This window comes from Geotrypetes seraphini, chromosome 6 (genome assembly GCF_902459505.1).
Source record: "Geotrypetes seraphini chromosome 6, aGeoSer1.1, whole genome shotgun sequence".
NCBI lineage: Eukaryota > Metazoa > Chordata > Amphibia > Gymnophiona > Dermophiidae > Geotrypetes > Geotrypetes seraphini.
The window spans coordinates 11,324,238-11,338,271 of record NC_047089.1 but is presented as its reverse complement, the minus strand read 5'-3'; the positions used below and the strand labels follow the sequence as shown (position 1 = coordinate 11,338,271).

The 14,034-nt window shown below is 43.9% G+C and overlaps 1 protein-coding gene across 3 annotated transcripts in view; it reads left to right on the top strand.

Annotated features, from left to right (window-relative positions):
• The window catches only part of RELT (RELT TNF receptor), a 98,595-nt gene that overhangs the window by 40,572 nt on the left and 43,989 nt on the right, over positions 1 to 14,034 (top strand). For all 3 annotated transcript variants that reach the window (XM_033947415.1, XM_033947414.1, XM_033947416.1), the window contains exons 2-4: positions 3,475 to 3,563; positions 9,353 to 9,463; positions 13,776 to 13,954. In XM_033947415.1, the coding sequence (XP_033803306.1) occupies positions 3,519 to 3,563; positions 9,353 to 9,463; positions 13,776 to 13,954 (335 nt within the window). In that variant the 5' untranslated portion in view covers positions 3,475 to 3,518. The remainder of the gene's footprint in view (positions 1 to 3,474; positions 3,564 to 9,352; positions 9,464 to 13,775; positions 13,955 to 14,034) is intronic.

Sequence of the window (14,034 nt, the reverse complement as noted above, 5' to 3'; positions counted from 1 at the left end):
TTCTCACCTAACCCCATCGATTTCATCTTGTTTAATAGTCTACGGTGAGGGACACTGTCAAACGCTTTACTGAAATCCAAGTACACTATGTCCAGAGACTCTCCTGAGTCTAGCTTTCCTGTCACCCAGTCAAAGAAGCTGATAAGATTGGATTGGCAAGACCTGCCCCTAGTGAATCCATGTTGACAGGGATCCCTTAAATTCCCCTTATCCAATATCGTGTCTAATTTCCCTTTAAGTAGAGTTTCCATGAGTTTACACACTATTGATGTGAGACTTACTGGTCTGTAATTCGCAGCCTCCGCTCTGCAACCCTTTTTGTGCAGAGGAACAACATTGGCAGTTTTCCAGTCCAGGGGGACTCTCCCCGTACTTAGGGAGAGATTGAAGAGCATGGCTAACGGTTCCGCCAAAACATCGTATAGCTCTCTGAGCACTCTTGGGTGCAGGTTGTCCGGTCCCATGGCTTTGTTCACCTTGAGTCTTGACAGTTCTCTGTAAACATCAGCTGGTGTGAACTCAAACTTCTGAAATGGGTCATCCATACAGGGACAGAGCTTGGCAACAGGTAGCAGAGAGAGGTCTTACCTTAGCAGACCTATCAGAGCAAAGGTTGTAGGGCTGACCAGGAAGTACAGCGGCGAGACAAATGACTCGAGCTTAGATGAGAGGAAAATGGAGGAGGTCTTAGCAAAACTTACATAGGACTTCATTGCGCACCTTAGCAGGAAATGACTGCGTCAAATCAAAATTAAAGACTTTCTTATTTAGACACCTTTGATCTATAACTCTTTACACTCGGATCTTCTCACAGGTGGGACCCCCTCCTTCCCCAATCTAATGTACTAACCCGAAACGTCTTTCTGTCCTCCTATCCACTGATGTAGTTCTCCCCCTTTAGCCCATTATTTGTTACTGTACATCTGTCTTCGTCTTTTGAAATGTACTGCCCAGTTTTCAAATGTATGTACTCTGCTTAGAAATTTGATAAGCTGTTCTGCATTGCCTTCTGGTGTTTTGTAAACTGCCTCAATGTAAACCCTGGTTTTTGTGGTATAACAAATGCACAAGATAACTGTTAGACAGTGATGGATATTTTTAATCCGTCTGCAGGCGAGAACAGCCCGAGATGAGTCAACTCTCTTTGTAAATATATATATATACTGTATTTTCACTCATATACCGCACACCCGTGTAAAATGCGCACACGGGTATAGCGCGCAGGGAACAGAAATTTATGTAATAAAATTTTAATATAGCGCGCACACGCGTATACCGCGCATGCTAAAACCTCCTCCCGCCTACTCCGAACCGGCATCCCCCCCGCTCGCGTCACCCCCCCCCCCATCCCCGCGATCCTACATCCCCCCCAGCACCGCAAAGACAACTCTTACCCAATTGGGCACCGGCACCAGCACCAATGCACAGGATGTGCCAGTGCCAGTGCCCGAAGATCCTCCCTCGTTGGGCTGGGCTGGGCTGGGCTCGGCAGTGCGAGAGAGATCCTCCTTCTTCCTGTGCTGGGCTGGACTAGGCTTTGAGCATTTGCGCATGCTCAAAGCCTTCTGGTCTCGCTCTCTCCGAGATAATCGCAAATGCTCAAAGCCTAGTCCAGCCCGGCACAGGAAGAAGGAGGATCTCTCTCGCACCGCCCAGCCCAGCCCAGCCCAACCCAACGAGGGAGGATCTTCAGGCACTGGCACTGGCACATCCTGTGCATTGGTGCTGGTGTCGGTGCCGGTGCCCAATCGGGTAAGAGTTGTCTTTGCGGTGCTGGGGGGGGATGTAGGATCGCTGGGGAGGGGGGGATGACGCGAGCGGGGGGGGGGAGGATGCTGGTTCGCAGGGGGAATGCCGGATCAGAATGAAAAAAAAAGTTGTAAAACGCGCTCACGCGTATAACGCGCAAGGTTTTGCACGGTTTGTAAAATTGTGTATAACGCATGCGTTATATGCGTGAAAATACGGTATATATATTTTTTTTGGGGGGGGAGGGGGAAGCCCAGTAAACGATTCTGCTCAGTTGGGACATCCTTGCTGATAACCATGCCATATCTCCCCCCCCCCTACCCCTCCTCCAGTAGTCATAAATTCTGCCTCCAGACCATGCCAACCCAGGGTGCTGACCTGAACAGAAGCAACACCAGGGACTCTGATACTGCCACCAAGCTGCTTAGTCCTGTCATGGGCTTGGCTCTGCAATGAGTAGTGTAGAGTTTGGTAAACCCTCACCACATAAGAACTTACTTTGGAACACATCCAAGACCTCGTCTGCTGCTCAGACATCAAAGCTAGAGAATGACACGGGAACAAATTTCCCCGTCTTGTCCCTACGAGTTTTATTGCTGTCCCTGTCCCATTCCTGTAAGCTCTGCCTTAACCGCACAAGTCTCAAACACTTATGATTTTAACGTGTTTCAGGCTTGTGCAGATGAGGACGGAGCTCAGGCATTGGTGGAATGAGGCATTATGACATCACAATTTCAGCTGTAGAATGTTGCTACGTATGATTTTAACGTGCTTAAGGCTTTTGCAGATGAGGACGGAGCTTAGGCATTGGTGGAATGAGGCATTATGACATCACAATCTGAGCCCTAGAATGTTGCTACTTAGGATTCTAAAGTGTTTGAGGCTTGCGCAGATGAGGACGGAGCTTAGGCATTGGTGGAATGAGGCATTATGACATCACAATCTGAGCTCTAGAATGTTGCTACTTAGGATTTTAAAGTGTTTGAGGCTTGCACAGATGAGGACGGAGCTCAGGCATTGGTGGAATGAGGCATTATGACATCACAATTTCAGCTGTAGAATGTTGCTACTTAGGATTTGAAAGTGTTTGAGGCTTGTGCAGATGGGGACGGAGCTCAGGCATTGGTGGAATGAGGCATTATGACATCACAATCTGAGCCCTAGAATGTCGCTACTTAGGATTTTAAAGGGTTTGAAGCTTGCGCAGATGAGGACGGAGCTTAGGCATTGGTGGAATGAGGCATTATGACATCACAATCTGAGCTCTAGAATGTTGCTACTTAGGATTTTAAAGGGTTTGAGGCTTGTGCAGATGAGGACGGAGCTTTCAGGAATGGGGCAGGGACAGAAAAAGAACTCGCAGGGATGGGGAAAAATTTGTCCCTTTGTCATTCCCTAATTGAAGCAGCAAGATCACTATAATTGGCAAAATAGTCAGGCCCCAACAGCAGGGTCATCTAAGTTTAGTGTGGGATCTGAGATTGAGGTTCTGTATGGTTTTTATGGGAGTTGTTGGGGGTAGGATAACATCAGGTGATGTACTCCCCCCCCCCTCTCTGGGTTCACATGAGGACCATATTCTCTCTTATATAGAAAATCCTATTTAAAACATATACCTTCACATTGAGCAATTTTTGTGGTGTTTTTTCCCACAGGAGCAGCAGGAATTAATGTGTTTAAACACTTCAGACCTTGACTGTGCTCTTGGGGGTTTTTCTCTTGCAGTTTCCGCTGAAGCAGTCCTTTTCCTGTAAGCTCTCATCTTCAACATGAGTCTGAGTCCTGAGTGTCTTTGGCTGACCTGTCTGGTCATGGTGAGTACTGAACTCTGCTGAGCCCTGGGAGGGGGAGGGGGGAGCAGGGGAAAGGAGCTGACGGAGACTTGCTCTTCTTGCTGACGAATCTCCCCACTCCATCACGGCTTTTCAGCGTTCTGTAGTTTTGGATAAACAGGAAGGAAGTTGTATAGTTTTGGATAAACAGGAAGGTCGCCTCTTCACCTTTGCTATGCCACTGGTATGGCTATTCTTGTTTAGTGTCGTCTTCTATCCTATCCCATCAAATCCTCAATTATTGTTCTAGGCCAGGGGTAGGCAATTCCGGTCCTCGAGAGCCAGGTCAGGTTTTCAGGATCTCCACCATGAATATGTTTGCGATGGATTTGCATGCACTGCCTCTTTGAGATACAAATCTATCTCATGCATATTTATTGTGGATATCCTGAAAACCTGACCTGGCTCTGGCTCTCGAGGACTGGATTTGCCTACCCCTGTTCTAGGCGGGTCATTTGCTCTCTCGCTCTCTCTTTGGTAGTTCTGTCCAGATGGATTAAGCATTTAGAAGAATGCCACTTTGGACTTTGAGATTATAGGATTGGTGTAGCAGCCAGGCCAAAGCTTACTGGTGCTGACAATATGTCCCTACCTCAAAGAGCTTAGTCAATGTGAATATCTTATCACCAACATACAGCAATTCATATGTCGGTAGTTTGGGGGTACAAATCCCCTCTATTACCCCAAGTAATTGCCCTCAGAAGAGCCCTAGAACACTTGCTGAATCCAAGTAGCCTGAGCTTGGATTTGAGGAGGTGTGAAAATGGCCTTGCTCTCCATTTATCAGTATTTGCAGAATTTTTCTTGTGAGGGCACCTTTTTGATTGCAACCTTCATGCTGCAGAGCTGATGGCAAATTGTCTTATGAAACTCGGCAGAAAATGTGCTTTTTAGCTTGTAAGCGGATAGCTGGCACGCTATGTCCAGAAGCCTCTCGGCTCTTTGCGTGCCTTTATAAGGCATATCGTGCAACATCCGCATTTGGAACTGGATCGGCACCAGGAGCTTGAAAGTCACAAGTGCGCTCTGTTGATTTGGCTGAAAACTGAAACTGCAGCCTGACCTTTCCTGCCTTTCGCTGGAAGCTTGAAGGGAGATCCTGATGCCAAGGCAACATCTATCATTTGCACTTGACCCCTGGCACCGTCATGCCTTCTATTTTGCGGTGATCCTCGACGCTGTATGATGGGAACCAGAAAATTGTAGCAAGTTTGCTCATGTTGGTTAGGGAGGTGCCTTTAACTGGACCTTCAGCAGGCGTCGCATTGGTTTCTGTGGATCTTGGTAGGATTTGTCAGGCTTAAGTCCTATTTGTTTAGAAGGCTCCACCCAGGTTTGGGATACATCCCTTTGCTACTTATACGCTTCACACAACCTATCACGTGCTTTTAACCCTTTCAGGACCATAAGGATCGTAGGCCAATTTTTGTGGTTTTGACGACATTTTTATGGTAAAAAGGGCTTGCAGATGCCAAAAAATTGATTTTTTTTGTGAAATATCATTTTTTTTTTTTTTTTTTTAATCTAACTTCTGGCTTATGGACAGTGTGGCAAGTGAATCTTCTCGTCAATCTGGCAACGACGCTAATGAATGAATGTCGGAACCAGTTTGTTTACATAAAGGCAGTATCATATGGAATCCGTGCATATCAAATTTAGAACTGTAGACTATCCCAATCAAAATTTATAGGATTTTAAAGTTATGGGACAAATATGTCCCTTGGTCCTGAAAGGGTTAAGGAATAGCTGTAAAGCTAACTGGCATGCCCGTGGCTCTTGACCTTGCATTTACAAAACGGGAGAATTCTATTAAGTCCAATGCTGAGGCATGCGGGTGGAGGCGCAGTCTTATCTGCTAATACCTGTATTCAGAATTCAGGGAGGAACAGGCCACATCATGCATCATCTTGAAGCAGTGAGGGGACAGCCAGAGATCACTTGTGGTCTCTTTGAGCATTGTCTGCTCCATTCCAGTCCTGGTACGATGTCAAAGGCGTTCTTTCTATGGATGGATGTGCGTCCTTCCACATTTCGCTGTTGTTCTGGACTCTCGGCCTACTTAAGAACATAAGCTTTGCCATACTGGGACGAATCAAAGGTTCATCATGCCAAGTATCCTGTTTCCAACCGTGCCAATCCAGGTCGCAAATACCTGGGAAAATATATGGCTTATTTCTAGGACAAGCAGCATAAAATCTGCTTTTCGCTTTGGAGATCTAGCCAAGTCCATCTTAATGGCTTACGGACTCTTTCTTTTCGGAAATTATCAAATTCTTTTTTTAAACCCTACTAAGCTAACTGCTTTTACCACATTTTCTGGCAACAAATTCCAGAGACAGATTACACATTAACCCCTTCTTCTACGAAACCGTGTTAGTGGTTTTCAGCGCAGAGAGCCGCGCTGAATGGCCCGCGCTGCTCCCGATGCTCATTGAGTTCCTATAAGCATTGGGAGCAGCGTGGGCCATTCAGCGCGGCTCTTTGCGCTAAAAAACACTAGCGCAGTTTCGTAGAAGAGGGGGTAAGTGAAATATATTTTTCTCTGGTTTTGATTTTAAATGTACTACTTGCATTGCCTGCCCCCTAGCCCTAGTTTTTTTGGACAGAGTAAACAAGCTAGCCAAGTCTATCCATTCCACTCCATTCCGTATTTTATAGACCTCCATAATATCTTTTCCGAGCCGTCTCTTCTCCAAGCTGAAGAGCCCTAGTGTTTTACTTCAGCCTTTCCTCATAGGGAAGTCGTCCCATCCCCTTTATCAGTTTGTTTGCCCTTCTCTGTACCTTTTATCTAATTCCACAATATATCTCTCTTGAGCTGTGGTGACCAAAATTACACACAGTATTCAAGATCCAGTTGCACCATGGAGTGATACAAAGGAACTACAGTAAAATCTTGGATTGCAAGTAACTTGGTTTGCAAGTGTTTTGCAAGACGAGCAAAACATTTGATTAAATTTTAATTTGATATACAGGCAAAGTCTTGCAATACGAGTACATACAGTATACACGCGTCACATCATCACAACTGAGCCGATGGTTCTTCTCTCTCTGACGCTGCGGGAGTGTAGTGACTGTTCTAAACGAGTGAGGTCTTGCAATACGAGTACGTACAGTATACATGCGTCACATCATCACAACTGAGCCGATGGTTCTTCTCTCTCTGACGCTGCGGGAGTGCAGTGACTGTTCTAAACGAGTGAGGTCTTGCAATATGAATATGTATAGCATTTTGTATTAAAGTTGTTGGCTTGTAGAACGAATCGTCTGAGTTTCCATTATTTCCTATGGGGAAATTTGCTTTAATATACGAGTGCTTTGGATTACAAGCGTGCTTCTGGAACCAATTATGCTCGCAAACCAAGGTTTGACTCTATAACATTCTTCATCCCTTTCCTCCGTTTCTAGGATTTTATTTACTTGCTTAGCTGAGCAGAGGGTTTCAGCATAGATCGTTTTCCTGAGCAATGACTCCTAATGTGGAACTTTGCATCACGTAGCTTTAGCTTGGCTTCCTCTTTCTTACGCGCATCACTTTGCACTTACTGGCATTTTAAACACCTGCCCAGTCTCATAAGGTCATCTTGCAGTTTTTCACAATCCTCTTTGTGATTTTGACAACTTTGAATAATTTTGTCATCGGCAAATTTAACTACCTCATTAGTTCCATCTCTAAATCATTTATACATAGGTCCCAGCATAGACCCCTGGGGATCCCCACTATTTACCCTTCTCCGTATTTACCATTTAACCAGGTCTTAATCCACAATAGGACATTACCTCCTATCCCATGACTTTCTAATTTCCTCAGGAGTCGTTCACGAGGTACTTTGTCAAGTGCCTTAAAAAAAAAAATCTAGATACACAATATCGACTGTCTTGCCTTTATCCACATGTTTATTCACCCCTTCAAAGAAATGCAGTAGATTGGTGAGGCGGCTGAGGGAAGATAGGATTTTATAGACTTCAATCATGAGTGAAGTAGAACGGGTACAAGTGGATTGATTTTTCACTTGGTCAAAAATTACTAAGACTAGGGACACTTGATGAAGTTACAGGGAAATACTTTTAAAACCAATAGGAGGAAATTTTTTTTTTCACTCCGAGAATTGTTAAGCTCTGGAACACGTTGCCAGAGGATGTGATATGAGCGGATAGCGTAGCTAGTTTTAAGAAAGATTTGGACAAGTTCCTGGAGGAAAAGTACATAGTCTGTTATTGAGAAAGACAGGGGATAAGCCACTGCTTGTTCTGGATCGGTAGCATGGAATGTTGCTACTCCTTTAGTTTTGGCCAGATACTAGTGACCTGGATTGGCCACCGTGAGAACGGGCTCCTGGGCTTGATGGGCCACTGGTCTGACCCAGTAAGGCTATTCTTATGTTCTAACGTGTGCCAAGTATAGGACAATCAAGCCATTGTAACATCACTACTGAGGTTGGCTCTGAGGCACTGTGGAATGAGGCATTATGACATCACAGTCTCAGCTCTGGAATGTTACTCTCATTGGGTTTTGTCAGGTACTAGTGACCTGGATTGGCCATTGTGAGAACAGGCTACTGGGCTTGATGGACCATTGATATGACCCAGTATGGCTGTTCTTATGTGAACCAAGTATAGGGCAATCAAGCCACTGTGACATCACTGATGAGGTTGGCTCTGAGGCAACTGTGCTACTCTTTGGGTTTTGGCCAGGTACTAGGGACCTGGATTGGCCACCGTGAGAACGGGCTACTGGGCTTGTTGGACCATTGGTCTGACCCAGTATGGCTGTTCTTATGTTCTTACGTGAGCCAAGTATAGGACAATCAAGCCGTTGTGACATCACTGCTGAAGTTGGCTCTGAGGCACTGTGGAATGAGGCATTATGACATCACAGTCTCAGCTCTGGAATGTTGCTCTCATTGGGTTTTGGTCAGGTACTAGTGACCTGGATTGGCCATCGTGAGAACAGGCTACTGGGCTTGATGGACCATTGGTCTGACCCAGTATGGCTGTTCTTATGTTCTTAAATCCCATGTTGTCTTTGTCTCAATAATCCATTTTTGTCATTTTTGTTTTTTATAAAAGTCTCTACCATTTTGTCTATAACTTTCTGGATCACCTCTGGAACCCTTTTTAAAAATTGGAGTTAGATTGGTCACCCTCCAGTCTTCTGGTACCCTTTCAAGATTTTAAAGAGAACTTTTCCCAACTTATACCATCTGGTGCGGGGGGGGGGGAGGGCCTTGGGCAAGGAGGACATTTTTTTTGGGGTTGGAAAAGGGCCTCAAAGCAAGCCTTTATTTAACTTTTTTGCAGTTATATTTCAGAAGCCTTTAAAGGATGTTTTAATTTGCAGTAGTTCAGCCTTTTTCTCTAAATTTTTCTTTTTACCTATTTTTGTTTTTTTTTTCTTCAAATATTGTAGTTTCTCCCCGGCTCCTTTTGTTCCAGTCTGCTGTAGATGTCTGTGGGTTTGCTGTCTCTATTTTTGTTTTTTATGTTACTCCCTCCTTTGGTTATTTACTTTTTAATTAACTGTGTACAACCGCTTTGAATTTTGATAAGACGGTATATCGAATTTTAATAAACATGAAACAGACTAAATGCTAAAATGCCGATACCTGCCCCTGGGTTAGAATGGTTTGTCCTCCTTTGAGCAACTCAAAGCTTTCCTGTGTGAGGGGGGTGCTGAGGGCAGATTGGGAGCAGTGAAACCCAGCAGGAGGCTGGCTGGATGGTAGATCTGGGCAATACCTTCACGGGTGGTCTCAATCTTTTGTTTTCAGATGCTAAGTTGGCAGGAAGCCCTGCTGCTGTGTGGTGAATGGGAGTACGTGGCAGAAGATGGGCAGTGCGCCCCCTGTGCAGAATGTCCCAGAGGAGAAGAGCCGGATAGGGTAAGCACTTGTGTTTATTTAGAACATGGATTGAGGGTGGTACCACTGTTAGATGCTGCTGGGGAGGGAAGGGGAAATGACCCTATGAACAGGGTTCCCTTGTGGCTCCAGAAAAAGGAGGATGGATTATTTCAGGGCACATAGAGCATTATTTCAGCTCCAGTCTTCTTATCTTTCCAACTTGGTGTTATTTGATGCTCCAAGACGTTTATCACGATCTTTGAATGACAATAGGGTAGTCGTTCCTCATATCTCAAAGGCACATCTTGCGTCAACTAGAGATTGTGCGTTCTTCTACCTAGTTCCGCAGTTATGGAATCATTTGCCCATAGATTTGAGAAAAGAAGAATCAGACAAACTTTAAAAGACACCTAAATTTTCCTTTATGGTGGGCCAATCTATGCTCCAGCTATAGATATGAAAAAAATGAATGCTGACATATTGGAGCATAGTAGTTTGTTTAAACTGGTTTGGGGGTCTGTTGACGTCTTTTTTGTTACTTCACTGTAGTTTCCTTTGGTTTTTGTTAGTTTCCACACACATCCAGGGGGAGGGGGATACTTCCTATTTTAGTTGGGTCCTTTGAGAATATACATCCAGGGTGGGATTAAATTATTACTACATATTTGAATTATTGAGAGGGTTGGCGAGAATCTCGGAGAGAGCGTGAACTCGCAGGCCTTGAGCATGCGCTGATGCTCAAGGCCCAGCAAAGAAGAGGAGGCAGATCTTCGGGCACCGGCACCAACGCACAGGACATGCCGGTGCCGGTGGCCAGATGCAAGTAAGAAGCCTGTTCTGGTGGGTCTGGGGGATTTCAGATCAAGGCGGGAGGGTGCCGGATCACACGGGGGGAGGGGCCTTCGGGGGGAGCAATGCCGGTTCTCGGGGTGGGGGGGGGAGTAGAGTAGCGCCGCTGGCCTCGGGGGGGTGGGGGTGGATGGGAACGTATCAAGCGAGTTTCCCTTAGTTCCTATGGGGAAACTCGCTTTGATATACGAGTATTTTGGTTTACGAGCATGCTTCTGGAACGAATTATGCTCGTAAACCAAGGTTCCACTGTACTCATTTTTCCATTGTAGCTCCAACTCTACGGAACGCCATGCCACCTCGACTCCGCCACGAAAACTCACTCGACAAATTGAAGACGAAATTAAAAAAACGTTCTTATTCCAAGACGCATACCATAGCGTCTAAATATTTCCTTTTAAGAAGCGATCCTCTTTCCTGGTGTCTTATTCCCCCCCCCCCCCCGGCCCCGTAATTAATTTGTTTTAACAATGTAATTAGTAACTTTCCTCCCTCTTTACCCACCAACTCATGTTTGTATTCGTAATCTGTCCATTTAATGTTCACATTTTCCCCTCCTACCCCCCTTCTAAAATTTTATTTTAACATTTTTTAGCTTTGTAAACCGGCCAGGTGCATGTCGATGGTCGGTATATTAAAATTTAATGAAATCTGAAAGAAACATACTTCCATTGATTTCTTTTTTTTTTTCAAATTCTTTATTCATTTTCAAATAAGTGTAACAAATGCTCAATTAAATTAACAATAAATACATCACTTAATAATCATTAATGATATACAACATAAACTCTTATCACCCTCCCCCTTCCCACCCTTTCCTAACATATAATCAAATATCTTATAGAATATGTAATAATAAAAATAAAAAAAATAACCCCCCCTCCCCCCTCACTACTAAACTTGTAAATTTAAGGGAAACAAACTCATCTAATCAGTACAATACTTTGTTAATGGCTCCCACACATCCTGAAATTTCTTAAAACAACCCCGCTGTATTGCAATAAACCTCTACATTTTATAAACATGACATAAAGAATTCCACCAAAAAATATAATTTAATCTACTCCAATTTTTCCAATTATACGTAATTTGTTGAATGGCGACACCAGTCATTATGAGTAATAATTTGTTATTTTTTATAGAAATCTGACCTTTTGCTCTCATTGCCATACCAAACAGCACAGTATCATATGATACATACATACAAAGTCAAATCAAAAGAGCACATATCCGACCCATGGTCAAACCCATGTGGAGTACCACAAGGATCACCATTATCACCCATATTATTTAACCTCTTCATAGCATCCCTAGGCATAACCCTAGACGCCCTAAACACAGTATCATTCAGCTACGCAGATGATATAACTATCCTCCTCCCCTTTAATATTCAAGACCCCTTATCCACAAACCACCTGAAAATGATAATGGAAACGGTAGAAAAATGGATGTCAAGTCATAAACTAAAACTGAACTCGGAAAAAACTAAATTCCTACTACTGGAAAGGGAAAAAAACCCATCTCTCACAGAACTAGAAGTAAATACAATCAAGTACCCAATGCAAAGCACACTCAAGATCCTGGGAATACAACTAGACAGAAACTGCACAATGCAGTCTCAAATCCACAAAATCATCCAAAGAGCATTCTTCACAATACGTAACCTAAGAAAAATAAGAAAATTCTTCAACAAAGATCAATACAAGATATTAGTACAATCCCTAGTACTGAGTATTGTAGATTACTGTAACAGCCTATACCTATCATGCCCAAATTACATGATAAAACAATTACAGACAGTTCAGAACACAGCCCTCAGAATCATCTACTCACTAGGCAAATATGACCACATCACCAAAGCATACTTAGACTCACACTGGCTACCAATAAAAGCAAGATCCCAGTTCAAATTCTACTGTCTACTATACAAAGTAATACATGGAACAGCACCCAGCTACCTAAACAACAGACTACACCGTAACCTCTCACACAGATTAAGGAGAACCCAGAGCCTATTCACTCACCCCCCTCTCAAAGGAACACGACGAAAGAAACTATATGACAGCCTTTTAGCGACACAGGCAGCAAAGATCGATACTACCATCACCAATCTACTGACCAAATCAATAGACATTAAAGCATTCCGAAAAGAAATCAAAACTCATCTCTTCAAAAAACACTTCCCATCATCATAACCTCACAAAAGTATTAGAAAATACTCTCATGACTACCCAAACACCACCACCAGCAACACCCTAATCCGGACAGTATTATCTCTACTCGTCTAAACAACAGAATCCGGACAATATTATCTCTATTCGTCTAAATAACCTATCACTACCTACTATCTACTACCAACTTATCCTGGAAAAGTCCAGAACAACAATTGTAACTTAACGCATTCTTGATTATATGTACTGCAATGCTACTGGAAATGTCCAGTCTTCTAACTTGTAATCCGCTTAGAACCGCAAGGCACAAGCGGAATAGAAATCACTAATGTAATGTAATGTAATGTAATGCCACTGAGTTGTCTAAAACAGTTAATATGGTCCCAAATTGATTTCCAAAAATTCATAATAAATGGGCAATAGAATAATAAATGATCTAAAGTCCCTGCTTCAGTTGCTTTCAATGGAAGTAAAACCCAGATATCTCAATCTGTCCTCCTTTTGTTTTCTCTGGAGCCATATGGTAACTCTACCTATGAACTTTGATCTTAGGTTCTCGCTTTCCCTCTGTCCTAGGTCTTTTTTCAACCTTGACCATTTCCTACTCTTGCTATTCCAGTAACATCCTGGGTTACCAGACATCTGGATTTCCACGGACATGTCCAGAGTCCTGGACGGCTTTTCAAAACCCACCACTTTGTCCAGGTTTTGAAAAGAAATCCATCGGGAGGGGACATGTGTGGATGCAACGCAGTGACATCACACGCATGCTTACACATGACATCGTCAAATCTGCACATGTGCGGATGCCTTTCTAACTGATGAACGGGCAGCGGGGGTTGGGCTGGGGGCGGAGTTGAGGGTGGAGCTGGGGGCGTGGCAGGGATGGGTGGAACTGGGAGGGGGCGGGTCTAGGGGGTCCCGATTTTACTGACGTAACATCTGGTAATCCTAGTCCTGGATCCATAGAAATTTGATGTATACTCCAACCTTTGCACTTCTGTACATCCTCCTGTCAAATTTCTCATCTGAAACTACCTAGATTTGATTCCAGAGCTGATGCCTGCTTAAATCTCTCTTTGAAGGAAGTCCTTGGCTCTCAGGCTAAATTAAAAAAAAAAAAATGGCTTTCAGAATAGGTTGTATGATTGCAGAATGAGTGGAAGGAAAGGTCCATGTCATGTGACATTTTAATATGGCCAGTTTGATACCAGTAGGCATTGTTCAATGGTTGAATTTCTGTGGGACATTTCAAAGAATGAACGTTCCTAATGCCACACCTAGAAGACACTTCCTAGCATAATCCCTCCTTTTCTTTTTTTTTTTTTTAGAAATGTGGTTTTGGGAAAGGCCTAGGGGTCACCTGTCGCCCTTGTCTTTCTAACATGTTCTCAGAAAGTTATGGAACGGAGCCCTGCATGCCACGCACCCACTGTGTCAATATATATCGAATCCAGCTGAGCTTTGGCACTGCCACAGCCGACAACCAGTGCGGAAACTGCATGCAAGGGTAAGTGTGCAGAGCTCACCATGTATCAGTGGGTCATTAAGAAGTTAAGAGTTGTCATACTGGGACAGACCAAAGCCCAA